Genomic DNA, 18,198 nt, shown 5'->3' with positions numbered 1-18,198 from the left:
TGATATCACCACTACAGCCCCTGACTTTTTCTTCATAGAGACCAATGTACAGTATTTCTCATTTTCAACCATTTTAACAAAAATTCAAATACATTTTAATCTTTTGAAAAGTACAAATGGAAGTTAAAGGTTTAATCTACAGTAGGGCAACCTCATCATCAGTGAGCCATGGGCGTTCATTACCCTGTCTCCAGTTCACCATTTGTTCTTCCTTAGACACTGTTGGTAGGTACTAACCACTGCAGACCAAGAACACCCACCAAGACCTGCAGTGTGGGAGATGCTCTGACCCAGTCATCTCACATCACAGTTTAGCCCTTGTCAAAGTCACTCAGATCCTTATGCTTGTCCAGTTTTCCAACACATCGACTTCAAGGACTGAATGTTCACTTTGCTGCCTAATGTACCCCACACACTGACAGGTGCCACTGTAACAGTCAGTGTTATTCACTTCACCTGCCAGTGGTCATAATGTTATGCCTGATCAGTGTATATGTCATTTTAAGAATTTCTAACCAGGCAGTTGAACTTTCCTATGGAAATGCGAGGTCCAAATCATCTTATCTCTGAAAACACCTGGAGGGAATCTTTAAATTAGACCCACTTTATCACTGAAGTGATAATTATAATCCAAAAATATTCAGCAATGGGCCATTCTGGATAATGAGCACTTTTACATTAGCTGCTAGTACTTCATACTTTTACACAAGTATTAATGTAAGTAAAATTTTGAATCCACGACTCTTGCCTGCAACACTGTGGTATTGCTATTTTTGTTTAAGTAAAAGACAGGAGTACTACTTCCACCACTGGTTGTACAACCAGATGAGGATAGTGTTCAGGGATGCTTTGTGTTAAGGGTAGGTTTGCTTATTGTGGGGCTCTGAAGATTTATGATGGCATAACCTGACACCCACCTCTTTGAGGCCAAATAATGGATAAACATCACTGAACTCGTATACTGAGCTCCCATATGAATGCTCTCCCATTCTTTGGCACATTTAACTGCGTATTATTGACAGGAGTACAAAACAATACTGGAGAGATATCTCTCACTCTATCTATGCTTTGTAAGTTTACCCAAAAAAAAGTGTCAGCTTTGAAATTTAGAAATTTGTTTTCATGTCAGTTAACTGTGATAAATAAATGTCCATTTGATTCTCTCCAGGGTTAATAACCACAGCTGGGTTTTGGATGCTGTTTGTGCCAGCTGCTGAAGTCCAGCACGTCCAGTTTGGTTCGACAGTTACTCTGGGCTGTAACATCTCCTACCTTTATGATACGACATGGCTTAAGCAGAATCTCACTGAAACACCAATGGTGGTGCTCTGTGCCAGCCTCAGAGAGGGGCAACCAGTTCCAGGTAGAACATGATTGCAGTTTTTGGTTTGGTTTGGTCTAGTTTTAACAAATATGGAAACATGAAAAACAGCTCAAAACTCACCTGAACTGAGGCTGTGGAGAGAAATGCAGAAGTAATCTGCACATTCATTTACACAATTTAAATGGGAAATTTGTTTTGAAACTGGGGTAACAAACAATAAAAACTGGGTCACAAACCAGAAAAAAATGATATATTTGACTTCTTTAAAGATGAAGTTGAGTTTTCAGGAGCACTTCATACATGTTGTGTCAGGTTGAGCTTGTAAAAACACTTAATTTAGCATGTTGGATATTGCTTGATATGCCTTCAACTGACTATACTGCAACATTTTTCTTAGTGTTTCAGATCAGCCCTCGTTTTTCAGTGGAGTTGAGGAATCGATCTTTGGCTTTGAGAATCAGTAGCGTGGAAGCCAAAGATCTGGGGCTGTACTACTGCATTGCCGATGTAAACGCACGACTGACAGTTGGGAGAGGAACCATGCTTCAAAGTAAGACCATATGCACAGTTGTCAGGTTTATCTTTATCAAGGTAAAGCCATCTTACATGATATATTTGAAAAAGGAAATCAGTTTTTTCATGCACATTTGCCTGTTGGAAGTATATGGCTTTCCTGAAAGGATTGTTCTATTGTATTTCCTATAAATGTGGCTGTTGTGGTAGGTTGAGCTGACCTTGTACTTGCCACTTCCACTGTAGAGAGTAAGAGAAACAAATGTGGTTGAAGTCTGGACTTTGGTGGGGCCACTCAGGGATGGTCAGAGACTTGTAAATGGTCTTATACTTGTATAGCACCTTTCTATGCTTTTACAGCACACTCAAAACCCATTCGCACTCCCAAGCACTCACACACCGGGAGCAACTGGGGGTTCAGCGTCTTGCTCAAGGACACCTCGACACGTTGACTGGACAAGCCGGGAATCGAACCGCTAATCCTCCGGTTAGGAAACAACCCGCTCTAGCTCCTGAGCCACAGCTGCCCCCGTAGCCACTCAGGTGTTGTCTTGGCTGTATGCTTCAGGTCACTGTCATACTCAAAGGTGAACTGTCGCCCCAGTCTCAGTTTTTCTTCCAGGACCTCTCTGTGTTTGGCTGCATTCATCCTTCCCTTTGTTCTGACCAGTCTCCCTGTCCCTGCTGCTACCACCATGCGTACAAGATGATGAGCAATGCCTGGTGTGCACCAGACATAGTGCTTGTGTGTGATGTCACCATCAACCCCCCCAGTCATGTCCTAACACACACAAAGTCCACCGCAATGAAAGACATATCACAACATATAGTACAATATAATCAGAGATGGGAAAAATATGATCATATGAGGATACTTGACAGTTTGATTTTAATAAATGCAGCTTTTACAAACAAACAATTACAAGTAATTTTAGCTACAACATCATATTCTTTTGTTGTATTTCTTCCATTTCATCTCCAGGTCCCTCTCAGTTTCTGTTTCTGCACTGGTACTGCGTGGTTGTGGGCTTCGGTCTAGTGATTATGGTGCTGGCTGTTTGCATTACCCACTGGAAAGCCAAGTCAGACACAAGGACCACCAACAAGACCTCGACTGCTAACTGCACCCCAAAAGACCAACCCTTTCCAATAAATAAACAAAAACAAACAGCAGCCATTAATGTAATAAACCTAAAATGTAACAATCATTTTAACTTGCCATAACAGGAGAAGCACATAAACTAATAACTTTTATTAAGGCCCTGAAATTGTCACACTTAATGGAATGCAGCCTTGGTGCTTTTCATGCCTGTCATGTAAACGATGCAGTGTAAAGTTAGAGCAAAAGTCAGCATAGGGACAGGCAGGTAGTAGTTATGATTAAAGTTTTGATTTGATTTGATTTATTTATTCTTTCAAACATGTAACAACAGTCAGTATGTAATCACACATAATTCCAGACATGTCCACACAAATATTTTCAATTTACTTATACCTAGTACATGCTTGAACGGAGTAGGAAGAAGTTAGACTTATCTAGTCCTACCCCCTAACATCATCTTACCATCATTGGTTTGCAAGCAGTATTACTACATGGATACATATTCTACTTCCACATTCCCGTCTGATTAATCATTAAGCCTGTTCTTGCATATATCTTGATTGACACATACCTTTATATCTGTGTTTAAACTCATCAATATTCTTACTGCTTTTTATGTCCACACTTAAATTATTCCATGGATTTACTCCACTTATCGAAATACAGAATCTTTTTTTGGTTGTACGTATAGCATGAATTTTATAATTTAACTGACCCCTTAGATTGTATCCCCCTTCCCTTTCATCAAATAGTTTTTGAATACCACCAGGTAATAAATCTTTCCTGGCTTTATACATAAACACAGCAGTCTTGTGACCCACTAAGTCAAAAAATGTTAACAATTTAGACTGTTAAAATTTTTAAGCAACCAGCAATCTAAATTTTTAAAAGTTAGGGTAAGTCTTCCAGAAATTAATGTAAATCTATGTAGCAACCCAGTAAGTGACAAAAACAAGGATACTGTATATGAGTGTGTGTGTAGAGAAGGGCATTGGAGAGATCCTGATCTCATAATTATGACAAAAGGTGTCACACCTGTGAGTAATTCAAATAAAATCTACGTAATACAGTGACAGTTGTCAGTACATCCAATAATGCATAGCAAAAGTGAACTGTTAATATCTAATTTGGCATACTAACTAAGATGAACATGTACTGACAGCTTTCACTGAAGGAATTCATTAAAAATCTGGATATTTTCAGGGAAGCTCAGGCATTCCAACCCCTGCATGATCTCATAATTACGACACAAAGATCTTATCTAATTACAGGATCTCACAATTGTGAGATAGTAAGTGATAAATACAAGATAAGACCCTTTTTATCTTCACTGAATGCAATGCACTTCTTTATGTGTGTGTGTGTGCTTGTATTTTATATCTGTGGAGTGAATGCAGGATTATTCACTTTTTGCTAGGGTGGATTTTTGTTGTTGTATTTGTCTTTTCTTTGCACTTGTATTTTATTTATCATAGTTTTCTGTACAAAGTACTTGTTGCTATATTCCCTTTAATGTAAAGTACTTATGATAGTTATATCAATGTATATTATGAATAGAAATGTATAGGAAGCTTATGTACAAAGTGCAAACTGAATAGAGATGAGGGGGTTTTTGTGTGTTTTGGGAAATGTGTAGATGTGTGCATCTTCATAAACAAACCAGGACAAATATTTGGTTGTTTTCATTTTTATGCATTAACTTACTGTAGTCCACTGCACTAAAGCCATAAAGGCTTCCAATCTCTAAATAGGTAGCAGCCCAGGGGGGGGGTCGGTCCATTTTGTTAATGCTGTTCTGGCTTGAAAATGTCAGGTAGGACTTGAGGTATTGTCATTGCCGAAAACATAGCAAATTTGTCAGCATTTTTTGTTCTCCTGTCGAGATGTGTTTCCCCTGTTCAAAACCCAGTTTCACGTAGCACTTCCCTCAATGGTTGTGGTTAGGATAATGTTAGGAGTGGCTTCGTGAGTTGGTGATATCCAGCAATGCCTGTCTGTTGTATGTTAGCAGTGCATGACATTTGTGCACCACAGTAAAAGCAAAAAACACACAAAAAAGAAGAAAACGAAGAAAAAGCATTCGAGAGTGGAACACGCAGACACGTTCGCCTTGGTGGGCGCCACAGCAGCCCTGCAGTGAGCCTGTGCTGATTGTGAGCTCAGCAGACACCCGCCCTCCCAGTCTGACCACCTGTGGTCTTTCTGTCAGGAAGTCCAGAATCCAGTTACAGATGGGAGTCGGGACATCAAGGTTTGTCAGCTTCTCAATCAGCCTAACCAGGCGAATGGTGTTGAACGCAGAACTCTAATCCAGAAGAGCATCCTAGCATATGTACTGCTGTTGTCCAGGTGTTTCAGGGTGTGGAATAAAGCCAGAGCCACCGCACTGTCCACTGATCTGTTCGGGTGGCAGGCAAACTGGAAAGGGTCTACGGTGTCCGGGACTATGTGGTTAATGCGTGTGAGGACCAGTTTCTCTAAGCACTTCATGGCGACTGATGTGAGTGCCACTGGCCTGAAGTCATTCAGAGTGGATGTGTCTGACGTCTTAGGGACCGGTATGATGACAAATTTTTTGAAAATGCGAGGGACTACTGCTTGGGTTAAAGACAGGTTGAAGATGTCTGCATACACACTAGCTAGTTGATCCCCGCAGGCTTTCAGAACTCTAGGGGATACACGGTCTGGTCCACCTTATGGGGGTTCACCTGTTTCAGGGCCTTCAGACCCTGTGTGTGCGTTACCTGATAAGCAGTGTCCCCCGGGTCGCAGGGGGATTTTGAGGAGGTGTCTGCATTCAGCCTGTCAAACATAGCATAGACTTTATTAAGGCTGTCCGGGAGGGTGATGTCATAGGAGACTGTGATCATTGATTTGTTCCTGTAGTTTGTGACTGCCTGGATTCCCTGCCACATGCTGTGAGTCTTGTTATTCAGGTAACAGCTCTCCAGTTTTTGGAAGTATGCCCTCTTTGAAATTCTTTATGTAGTTATTATACTGTATTTATGTGGTATTATTTACTTGTATTTATTTGTGTAACTGAAGCACTAGCCAGCAGTGTTCTGTACAGATTTAATGTCGAAATTATTGTTTAAAAACAGAAGCCTTCAGCATTTTATCAGAATATGAAGTATGCTATACAATGTGTTTAAAGAAAAGAATAAATTATGTTAACTAGGCCCCAGCGAGATTTGAACTCGCGACCCCTGGTTTACAAGACCAGTGCTCTAACCACTGAGCTATGGAGCCCATGATGTCACCGTCTGTCAACATATACACCTAAATATTTGCTTCAGCTACATTATATTTCTATTATGGTGTTTTATATCGTCTTGTCCACAGTACACGATGGAATAAACGCCAGCTCACCACCATTGCCAAAAAATGGGAATAAGCAGATAAAGAGAGAGACTTAACAGCCTCTGCTGAGATGAAAACCTATACTGTTTTAAAATTACAGACACATCTCTTAATAATCATTCAAGACATATTGTATACCTCTCAAAAAACACCCGGTCGACACTTAATTTTCATGATTTCTACTATAAGAAAGAACGGCGTGATTTCTACTATAAGCTGTCCCAAAAATTTCATGTTGAGATTCCCTGTTCATCCACCAGGCGGCAGCATGTGGCCACCTTTTAAAAAGACAAGCGTCTGTGGGAAACTACTCAGCCGTCTTCTTGACTTTTAGAATTTTTCACACACATTCTACAATAATAGCAAGAAAAAAATAAGACAAATTTTAAATATAATTATGTCACACAGATTTAACCGTGTGTCTAAGCCGATGGTGCTGTCCTGGCATTAAATGTTTTGGGAGCCCCTCTTTCTATTGGTTGTCGGTCCTCGATCGCCATGGGGTTCTCTGGGCGTGGTGAGCGGCGGGGGCCGGGACTCTGGTGCCCTCTCGGTCCCTTATAGGTTTAGATCAGGTTTTTCCACAGCAAGGTAAACATGGGGGCGAAAAGATAGCATTAGGATAAACATGGAGTTTGTTTCAACGTGTCATGGACGTATCTTGTTCCTACCCATAACCTGCTGAATGGAATGCAGTTAATCTCGGTTGGATTTAGCTTTTTATTATAAAGAGAAAGGAGTGTTTCGCTCTGTGCGATCAGGAAGAGTACAGAGAGAGAACGAACGAGCCATGGTGGAGCCGAAACGACACATTTAATTCATGAAGAGGTCTGTGACGGTCCTGGATCTAACTTAGCTCCAAGTGTCTTGGACTAGGAGGGTGGACCTAGAAGTTCATATTAACAGGTGAATGTCTGATTCAGGACCATACCCTCTCTGTGCAGTGGTGAAAACGGCTATGTATGAATGAAAATCTAAAGAAATCGGTACATGTAAACTAACTGTGTTCAAAGACGGTGTCAGTACTATCTTGCAGCAGGAAGCCTTCCAGAATAACAGCAGCACTACAGACTTGAAATATGATACAGGCGTGAAATGAGTTCAGTCGCTACAAACTGTTAATAATAATAAACACATACAAGTGTTGCCTTGGGCCCATTGGGCAGTTCGATAGTTACATCTGTTTTCAGTACAAACCAGCAGTGTCGTTTTCCCTGGATCCAGACCGGTTGAACCCGTTCTGCTGTGACCTGGGACTGAGCCTGGTTACTGCTGAGGCTGCGCTGTTGGAAGCCACTACTTTCTACACTTCGCTACGCCCCAAACTACGGAAAACACACACACGTACACTCGCCGTCGCTTTCTACACCCTACCCAGCGTGGTTTTATCTCGCTCCCGATGCTGAAGCAACCCCCGTGAAGTTGTTTTTAAACGTATTTTCCCTTCCCTACATCGGAGTGATTTCCTCCACTGTCAGGAGTCCCGCAGAACGGAAAGGCCGTCGTAGGAAAAATCGATCCGCAGGAGAAACAATCAGTGTCTGGAGCAAGACCTAGCCTCCAGCAGCCACAACATTCAGGTCGCTTTATTGTCTCTTCACTTCGCGGATATTTTCACATCGTTTTACGGTGTCATAGCAAAGAGAGACGAGCGAGGACCGTGGTTTTCTTCTGCCCTTGGCCATGCGAGGAGCTCGGTGCTTCGTAGAAGAATGCGTCGCCGTCTCCCGGCGCTAGCTCAGGCGCGGCTCCATGTAAGAGACCGAAGCTGGCTTTGTTGTAGCTTTGGGGTGACATTACAGTCGGCCTGTATTAATGCGTCACGGGGGAGAAGGACCGCTAAGCGGTCAGAAAGATGAGAACTGTTAACAAAACAAAAAGACGTGTGCAGAGAGATGCTGCCGTGTTTGCTGTGAGGTTGGCCTCTGCTTCCAGCGGGCAGCCTGTATTTTGGCAAACACATCCTTCACTCAACTCCGAGGGGCTTGGCGATACTTTTGCTAACAGATAAGTGTTTTCTTGTTATTTCATGATTCATTTCTTCTCCAGGGCCAGTAGTAACAACATGCTCTTGGCCTCTGCTGTGGTGGTGTGGGAATGGCTGAACGAACATGGTCGGTGGCGGCCCTACAGCCCCCGCCGTCCCCCACCAGATAGAGGCGGCCATCCGGAGCAGCGCCCCCCGTGGAGGGAGCGTGGTCCTCGGCCAGGTGGACAGCCGGCTTTCGCCATACATCATAGATCTCCAGTCCATGCACCAGTTCCGACAGGACACAGGTAAGACAGGGAGAGTGCTGGGATTGATGGAGGCTGCGAAAGAATGTCACGTTTGGGCGTTTTATTCAGGATACAGGGCCATAAAAGTGACTTTGTACTATAGGAGAGTGCTATAACCGACTTTAAACGGGACTGCGACATCATTTGATGTCGTGCATTGCAGCTTGCTTCTTTGATATCTGCGTGTTGCTTGCACCCGACCTGTGGCCATGGCTTTTCAATAACTTGATGGCTCCAAAACACATAAATGTCTGTCTGCATTGGGCACTTCTGTACTTGGTAATGATGTAATCTCTTCTGCCTGGACCCGTCATGTAAGATGTACAATATGATTTGTGATTTTGTTCATTTGCATTGTTTGCATAGAATAGCACCTCTCATTCATCTACAAATGACGTGTCTGGTATTTCCAGACAGTGTGATTAGTCTCATCAACTCCTATACAGTATGTATAGCTACTGTATGTCTGTGTTGAGGTTTGACTTGTGTAGGTGGAGCTCAAAGCATAGGAAGGACTGTAACTCAGAGAGAAACTGCAAGAGGGTTTTTGTCAACAAAGTCAGTAAAGGTGGTGATTACCATAGGTTGACTTGTTGAAGACTCAGTCCATATTTGTTTTAACCCATTAAAACCGACCACCAATGGTGTAACATAGGTGTATGCCTTGTGCTGGATGTAAACAGAGCCATAAGGTCATCAGAAAACTTTGGAAATGTTTGTTTTAGTTTAGTCAGTGTGTTTGGTTCCATCGGTGTTTTAAATGGAGAATAAGTTTCTTTCTTTTCCTCGTCCGTACACAACAACAAAGAGAGACAGATTTTTCTTTGGGCCAAATGTAGGTAGCCTTTTTGATACTGTTCATACAGTGAAATAGGATTACAACCTAACATCTACTATAAAGTATGTCTTGTATGTTACAAGACCTCTGATTGGAGATGGCATCATGCCTACAAGCAGGATCAACAGCATCACATAGGATGGTGCAGTTCTGGGTAAAATAAGAATCACATTTTCTTTTTCACATTCAGAATTGAGATCAAGATTTTCTCTCATGATTCCTGAGCAATGCACTTCTTTCTCTTGTTACAAATGTTTGCATTAGATGAAGCCTTTATGAAGACAGAACAAACTGTTGTTACTGAAATGGGACCGTCTGAACTATGCAAAACAGACTTAAAGCTCTTGTCTACTCTTAATTACAACACCTTCAAACAGATGCTTTTCTGTGTGTGGTTTAAAAAAACTCTCTGATACTCTGTTTACATGTCTCCATCAGACAAAGTGTTGATCTGTTGATTTACTTGGTATAAATCTTGTTTCAATCTGGCCCTTTTTCAAGGTTACAACTGTCGTTTCTGTCACTCATACAGAGGGAGAGAGACAGTGTGGATGTGGTGGTTGTGTTGAGATCCAGCAGCTTGATGATCTGGAGCAGCTGTATATGACCACTGGATTAGCAGCATTCCTCAGCTCTTATCCACTATCACTACAGACATTCACATAGGCACACAGCAGCTGCATGCGAAGAGAAGAAACAGAAGGACCTTGATTCTGTGGAAAAAAACTAAATATCTCAAGACCTAATGAGCAGAGAGTTCACTTTATTTGTCCTCCCTCTGTAACTGTCCATGCTCTCTCTCCCCATCACTGCCTGGGATCTTTCACCTTTCCCCCTTCCTATCCCTCTCTTTTGTATGAGGGCTTAGATCCATCAATAGGCGAGTGTCCCGAGGGTCTTTCAGTTTTGGCTTTGACATGGGAAAGACAGAAAGATATGAGTGTGTGTGCGCTGGGAGTAGAAGAAGTGGGAGCGGTAGTTGCAGAGGGAGTGAGATCATCGGGGAGTCTGTTTTCTCTCCTTCACTTTCTGTGATTCTCTCTTTCACCATTGTTGGATTTTATTGAACAGACGTGAGTTACTCGATTGCGACTATGAGACACACACACACATACATACACACATGAAGTGAAAGTCTGAGGGCTTTGAGAAGCAGAGCAGACCTCAGAGACAGATGGCAGGGGTGGCTGGGTTTGGGGGTCACAGGTTGTTGCAGAGAGAGAGAGAGAGAGAGAGCGGTTGAAGACAAAGCTGGGCTCTGCTATTCCAGCATCATGTTCGAGCTAGTCCAGCTCTGTAGACGGAAGTTACAGTGAGGAAGCAGGCCATGTTGTTCCTGTTAAAGCACAAAGCAGCTGTTTAATTGTTTTGCCTTAAAACTGAGATTGATGGATTAAGGATTAAGATACAGTTGTGAGTAAAAGGTGTTAAAGAAATCTGCCAATTTAAAGATGTATTAAATAGATTTTTTTTAGGTGTCATGGTGTTTAACTAGAGTTTAGATTTTCACAGTATATCAATCAGGAGGTTTGTGATGCATTTACTGACCAAACAGATGACAGTAAACTCAACAAGTGGTTGACAGAAGCAGGTTATAAATAAGGAAAACTGATGATATAGCCACAAGCCTTTCTTCAGACATAAGATCAGAGAATGGCTAGTAGAACTTTTACAAAGATAAACAGCTAGATATTAGACTATAATTATCATGTAAAATGTGAAAAAGAGACTTAATGTCAGACTCTTTTGGACAGTTAAAAGTGGGATTTGGAACAGTAGGAATAAAATCACAATATGACACCTTGTTAACAGTATCGCACTATATTGAAATATATTGAATTGTAACCCCTGTATCGTGATATGTTTCGTATCATCATTTTCTTGCCAATACATCTCAATTTTTGAGTTTTATCATTTACAGCTGAAGTCTTACACATGTCAAAAGCTTAGAGTAGGTTCAGTAAAACATTCAAAATGACACAGTTTTAAAAAAAGACTTGATATCAGATGAAGATTCAAAAAAGTGCTGTCAAATATAGGGGGCGGCTGTGGCTGAGGAGGTAGAGCGGGTCGTTTCCTAACCGGAGGATTAGCAGTTCAATTCCCGGCTTGTACAGTCAACATGTCGAAGTGTCCTTGAGCAAGATACTGAACCCTCAATTGCTCCCTGTGATAACACCGGTGTGTGAATTTGTGAGTGTTTGTGAGTACGAATGGGTGAATGGCCAAGTAGTGTGAAAGCGCTTTGAGTGTGCTGTAAAAAGTATAAGACCATTTACTTTAAAGACCCACATGCCATTGTTTTTTGAGGCACATTTTTAAGACTATGGGCATCTTTTATAGCCTCAGCAGGATGCATTCCTAGACCCCCACAATGCCCTGGGGCATTAGGGTTATGGCAGAGGGGAGTGAGGGTTGGATGGGGGACTCCCTAGAGACAAAGGGAAGATGATGGAACCAAATATTTAGGCTGAATACAAACCAGGTTACGACAGTGTTACAGAACAGTTTTACATGCACTGCACTAACCTGCCCTTACATGAATATGTATGAGACGTTTGTGGACCGAGCATTGACAGGGCAGGCCCCGTAGTGACAAATGAAATTGATGTGAACTGTACAAAAAGCCAGTAGCTTGAATTCTGGGAGCTGATATTCTTCATTTTCAGTTTTAGTTATATCTTAGACTGAACATGGAGAGGAGGAGGAGGAGGAGGATGTGGCAATCTCTCTTGTTTTTGTATAAATGACTGATCAAAAAAGGTTGCTCAAGTGGCCCACGGGGATTTCACCCAGTGCTTCCGCTGTCCAGCCCGACTAGGCTGCAAACAGCTCAGTAAATACACATGCACTACTAGCTGGCTGACTAACTAACCAAATTCTTGGAAACTTACCGAGAGTAAAACTATTATGTGCACCATTGCAGAGTAGAGCACGTGTGGTAACCAAATTTGATATCATTTGGTTTGGTGTTAATGGACATGACAGCTAACATCTCTTGTTGCAGTCTAGACCATCATATAACTGTTAATGGGAGAATGAATTACTTATAGTGTGAAATATGGTATGATACTGAAGGAGACTTGGTGCCATGTGAACGTCAGGAGGCGGAGCTCCAGTGTGCTCCAGCCCATTTTAACCCCTGGTTGTACCTAAGAGCCGTTCTTTTTATCTTTGTGCCCAAATTTCACCGTCTGTGTTGTAAATCTGCTCTATCAACATAGAGAGCAAGTAACGGCAGACAGGCGAGCTAGTGTGCGAATGAAGAGAGGGAGTGGCACTGGTAAAACAAAGTAGCAGTTCAGAGAAATAACACCATATTTTCTGATTGTGCACAGTGGTTACGTTCTAAAGCACACAGACAGGGCCACACATGCACACAGCCCAGTGGGAAGGATTTGATATAATGAGATTACCCTTGTTAAATGTTGGTTAGATGAATAAAATAAAATACAATAATTTGTGGGTTGTAAAACCAAAGCAGTGAGCTTAAAGAGTAGGGCTGCGCTATAAACCATTTGATCGATTGATTCCTACCCCCATGCAATCTCATTCTTACATGGCAAAATATTTAGTGATGTTTGCATTAGCAGTGAAATCTATTGCATCAAACCAAGCTCTATAAGCTGTATCAACCAATGACAGGACTGCGTTAATACCACAGGACTGTACACAGAAAAGGAGGTTAAATGTGAAATATATGGTCATGTAGAATAGTCAGATATCGTCAGACCCCTATACACACACATACACATTTCCAGTTTCACATATGCAACACAGGTTTTTGAGTCTACATACCTGATTGCAGTTACAAAACCAGTACTTCCTGGAGGGAATTTTGGATGGATTTTTGTTTTGTCTTTGACTTTTTTCATTAAGGATATGGTCCCCTTCTTTCTTTGTCTTAAGGAATCACTTTTCTTTTCCTGGACATCCTCTGCTCCACCTCATCTGTCTCTTTTTCCTCCTCCATCACACTCTTTTCCTGCTTTTCTCACTGATTCTCTGAAGCTGAAATTTGAACCCAAAACTCAGGGGATGGGACTCTTTCAAGGTGAGACAAAGTAGAGCAAAGACAGAGACAGAATGAGAGGAGCAGGTGGCGCACCAAAGTCAGATGGGATGGTTTAAAAAAAGTGGAGAGGGCGACAGCAAGGGAGAATATTATTTCTGGCAGACTGAATAAAAACCAAGGAATCCTTAAAATCAAGATGTTGAAAGGAGCACAGGGCAGGAAGATGGAAGGCAGATAAAAGTTAAAAAAGATGACAAGACCTAACGGAGAAATTGGAGAATGATTGAATTAAGGCTTCTGAGAAGACTTTCATTTTGATAAATGGAAATTTTTGAAAGCCGAAATCCCAGTCCCAGCTGCCACTGGGTGAGAGGCAGGGTACACCCTGGACAGGTGTCCAGTCTGCTGCAGGGTTGTTATCATCTTCAACATCATCTATTCAGTAATTACACTAAAAGCACACTAATGCTTGATTGGTAGAACAAAGGAGGCTTTAGGTTAGCATGCAGCCTGTGCTGTTTTCAGTGTGGACATATCATAATCCACCAAAAACAGTGGGAAAGGAAACCCAGACAGAGATCAGAGTTGGAGGGGGTCACAGCTTTTCTTTTGTGAGGTGTTGTGAAACTTTGCGTTTCAGGTTACTGTTACTGTGAGGCCTCTGGGAGGCACATCACTCAGTGCCTGCTCCGCTACACACACCAGCCAACCTATATGAAGGCATTATTGATTATACTATGTTGCCGGGTCATGGACCCTGTGGATCCTGCTGTAGTCACGAGCAAAGATTCCCACAGTTACTGAGCCTGAGTTTAGTGACAAATACTTTGACCAACTACATCTAGTACCATTCCATTAGCTCTAACTTCACACTCAAACCAGACTAGACACAGCTTTTCAGCCTAAAACTCAGCTTCATAACCATGAAACACTGACCACATGTAAGCACCAAAGGCACACACATCCAGGAAGGCCTGTGGCTGATGACTCTCATGTGATGGGGATTAGAGGGCCTCAGGGGGAGCCAGTGTTGCTCAGAGCACTAAGACTTTTTCATGATGACTACAGAAATGTGCTGATTTAAAGTGGAACTCCACCAATTTCACACACGAAGTCCAGTTACAATTAGAGTAACATTTTCTTTATTTCATTTTAATAGAAACATGCCTGTTGTTTTGTACCATAATGTTCTTTTTCCAAAATTGGCCCAACATTTGGATTTTATGTGGGGCAGAAATGAAAGAGGGAAGCAGAGAGACAAATGTGTGGATATATATATATATATAGATGCCATGTTAGTAAGAGAAGACAAAATGAAAGCAAAGGGGAGAAATGAAATCAGACAGCAGAATGGTGACATACCAAGATCAACAAATCAAAAGAGGGAAATGAGAGAACAGAAGGTGGGAAAGTGATGGATTTAGTTCAGTTCAGTTTTATTTGTATAGCAACAAACCACAACCGCAATCATCTCAGGGCACTTCACATAGTAAGGTCCAGACCTTACTGGATTATAGAGGAAAACCCAACAAATCCCCCTTAAGCAGCACTTGGTGACATCGGGGAGGAGAAGCCTCCGACAGACCCCTTCTGCCTCGACTGGTTGGGGTGAGTGGATAGAGGAGAGAGGATACAAAGAAAAGCAACAAGACACAACAAACAGTCAAACACTGGGCAGGTTGATGTGGCCGGTCACTGCTCATCAGAAACCTAGAGCTCCAGAGCCAGGGCTACCTGCAGAAAGGTACAGGGAGAGTGAGGACACGCAGTTAGTGGTGTGTAGTGGTGGCATATAGGCTAGGCCTATAGCAGCATGACTAAGGGAAGGCTCAGTGACACATGAGCCAGGCCTAACTATGAAGGAAAAAGGAAAATGAAACGAGTGTGTGAAAGACTCCACATCAGCTTGACCTTCTAGATAATTTGAGAGTTCATTCCTTAGGCCACAGTTTCTCTGTTCTTCTCTTATCGCTTTTTTCTACTCTCTTCCTCCTGACCCCCATCTTTGGGATTTTGTTCTTTGTTTCAGTTTATCTCTGTATCAGCTCTCATTTTTACATGGTTGGTGTGAACATTTGCTACAGATTTGTCTTCTTATAATCTATGAACGAGTGTCAATTTCATTTTTAGATTTTTAGCCTCGACACACAGGCTCATACTAAATATTGGGTTTGGCATGTCATCAGTCGTACCGTATCCCTCATCCCGCCACTGCTTGGCTATACTCAGGGCTGTTTGAGGACAATGAGTGGAGAAGTGGAGCTAGAAGATTTAGTTATCCTTAGGAAAATAGCTCAGGTTTTAGCTGGTTTCCCTTGGGCTGGGTTCAGACTGGGACTTGTCAAGTTTCACAGGGATGGAAAGATACGAAAGAGAGGGTGAGGAAAATACTGCTGCTTCTCTACCATGTGGATAAAAAATGACCAAGATGTGAGGTCAAAACGTTTTGTTATGTATTTGTGGCTGACTTATGAGCCAGATGAGACCCAGGATGATGTGTGTGTGTGTGTGTGTGTGTGTGTGTGCTCAGTGTCTCTCCCCACACCATCATCACCACTATGGCTGTGACAACAGTTTGACTTGACACTTTTATTTCTATCTAAGGTGAAAGAATAGCATTTGAAGCCTGCTGTGCCCCATTGACTCTTTAGTTTGATATAGCCAAAAGGAAATATGCCAGAATTTGATTCTTGATACTTGCATTGAAGTAGAGACCACCATGAGTATGAGGACTGGCTAAAATATGAATGACTTTTTTCCACTCAGAAATGAGATCACAGTGGATTCTTGAATAATACATTTGTTATTACTACTATTTTATTATTATTATTTGCACTAAATGTCTTTCTGAAGTCCACAATCAATGTGATCATTAGTGAAATGGAACTGCCTACTTTGCATAACAGAAAACATCCTGCAACAAATGCTGAACATAAACTTAAGCCTCGTGTCTGCAGCGGCACACTGGCGTGGTGGTTAGCACCGTCACCTCACAGCAAGAAGGTTCCAGGTTTGAGCCCTGGCTGACATGAGTCCTTTCTGTGTATGTTCTCCCTGTGCCTGTGTGGGTTCTCTCCGGGTACTCCGGCTTCCTCTCACAGTCCAAAGATATGCAACTTAGGTTGATTTGTGACTCTAAATTCCCTGGAGGAGTGCGCGTGGTGGTCTGTCTCTAAGTGTCAGCCATGTGAAACGCTGGTGGCCTGTCCAGGGTGTGCCCCGCCCGGTGTTGGCTGGGATTGGCTTCAGCCACCCCGCGACTGTATTTAGAAATATGTGGTATAGATTATGGATGGATGGACTTCCTGTCTGCTCTTAGCACCTTCAAATACCTTTCTGTACTGTGTTAAAACTGTGGAAAGAGTTGCAAAGTTTTACATCTGCCCTCTCTTCGTGCAAGCAGTTTGTGTAACCCAGTCCTGTTCTTTGTTGAAGAGGCTCGGGGAGGAAAAGGGAGCGCTTGGTTTGATGCAGAGAATCTACCTGCTAATACAAACACAATGGAACCATCATGAAAGAATGGGATAGGGGAGGGGGATGTATAGGGTGATATGAATGAAGATTGTGACTTAAACTGCTTATTGTGCTGCTGCTCTGTGAAAGGAGAAACCAACATAAAAACTGTTTGGCCACTGTGAACTGGACTCTGCGGATGAACCCAGCTTTTCAGAAGATATTCTTATTTTTTGGTGTTTTAATCATGGTGATGTTGACAAACATCATTCATTTGACTTGATATTTGGTTGCTGTCATGATTTTTTTCCTATCACCTATTAATGTACTGATGTTTTCTCAATATTTTTGTGTACAGAATGTCCAAAAATAGTGAAAATGTCCAGGTAAATGTTTTGTGAACTGACAGTTCAAACCCTAAGGATACTCACTTTGCCATCATACATGGCAAAAAATGCACGAAATCTTCAGACCTGGGGAGCTGGAACCAGAGATTATTTGACATTTTGTTCAAAAATGACAATGAATTCATTATCACAGTAGTTTAAAACACAATGTATATTGCTTGATTAATCATTTAATTTTAGATGGATCTTGTAATGTGCACATTCTGTTGCTGTTATGCAAGCATCTGTGATTCATGACTCGTTGGCTGGTAAAGAATCCAATCTGTGCTGAACATGTTGGACAAAATTGAACAACATGGTTTGAAAGTACAGCAAAAACCTGAGCCATTTCAGAGCTGTTCTTTTTTGTTTTGTTTTGTTTTTACATTTTATTTCCATATTTAAATACTTTTTTTATATTTTTACATGACGTCAGTAGCAATGTAACAGTGAACCATGTACACGGGGAAGTTTTTTTCAGTACAGGGTGCTCCATTCAGTTAGATTTGTATTAACGACAAACGTGATCCTGGTTATGATCCACGTTCTCATTCACCACATTTAACTCGTCATAACCAAATAAAATTATTAGCCTGTAACTAACTCTCAGCATGATGAGATGCCGTCGTGGTTTACATCTGCGGGCGAAAGGGTGCTCCTCATCCCCAGCTCGTCTGAGCCCATGTGATTCAACACATGCCTGTTGGTCTTCTTTGAAATAATAACATTACTTGGAAAAAAAAATCGATCTTCATCGCTTGCTGTTGTTTACCACTGCTACTCGCTAAGTGTGGAATGTCTAAAGCCATTTTCCACTATGTCTACAATTTAAACTTTTCTTTTAGTTTTCAAAAGAACATTTTTTAAATCTTTTATGTCAAGTATAAGATGCTCCCATCTACAGCCACCACTAACCACCTCCCCCACCGC

The 18,198-nt window shown here is 41.9% G+C and overlaps 1 protein-coding gene and 1 non-coding gene across 2 annotated transcripts in view; one reads left to right on the top strand and one right to left on the bottom strand.

Annotated features, from left to right (window-relative positions):
• Positions 1 to 6,115: 6,115 nt before the first annotated feature.
• Positions 6,116 to 6,188, bottom strand: trnat-ugu (transfer RNA threonine (anticodon UGU)). The gene has a single exon. It is a non-coding gene; the product is annotated as a tRNA-Thr (tRNA).
• Positions 6,189 to 7,433: 1,245 nt separating this feature from the next.
• LOC109956806 (E3 ubiquitin-protein ligase DTX1-like) overlaps positions 7,434 to 18,198 on the top strand; it is a 34,131-nt gene continuing 23,366 nt past the window's right edge. The window contains 3 exon segments of the mRNA XM_020594158.1: positions 7,434 to 8,053; positions 8,349 to 8,433; positions 8,435 to 8,576. Of these exon segments, the coding sequence (XP_020449814.1) occupies positions 8,052 to 8,053; positions 8,349 to 8,433; positions 8,435 to 8,576 (229 nt within the window). The 5' untranslated portion in view covers positions 7,434 to 8,051.

Source organism: Monopterus albus, unplaced genomic scaffold (genome assembly GCF_001952655.1).
Source record: "Monopterus albus unplaced genomic scaffold, M_albus_1.0 scaffold22.1, whole genome shotgun sequence".
Lineage (NCBI taxonomy): Eukaryota > Metazoa > Chordata > Actinopteri > Synbranchiformes > Synbranchidae > Monopterus > Monopterus albus.
The sequence above is the reverse complement of the archived record's forward strand: the minus strand, read 5'-3'. Positions and strand labels throughout refer to the sequence as shown.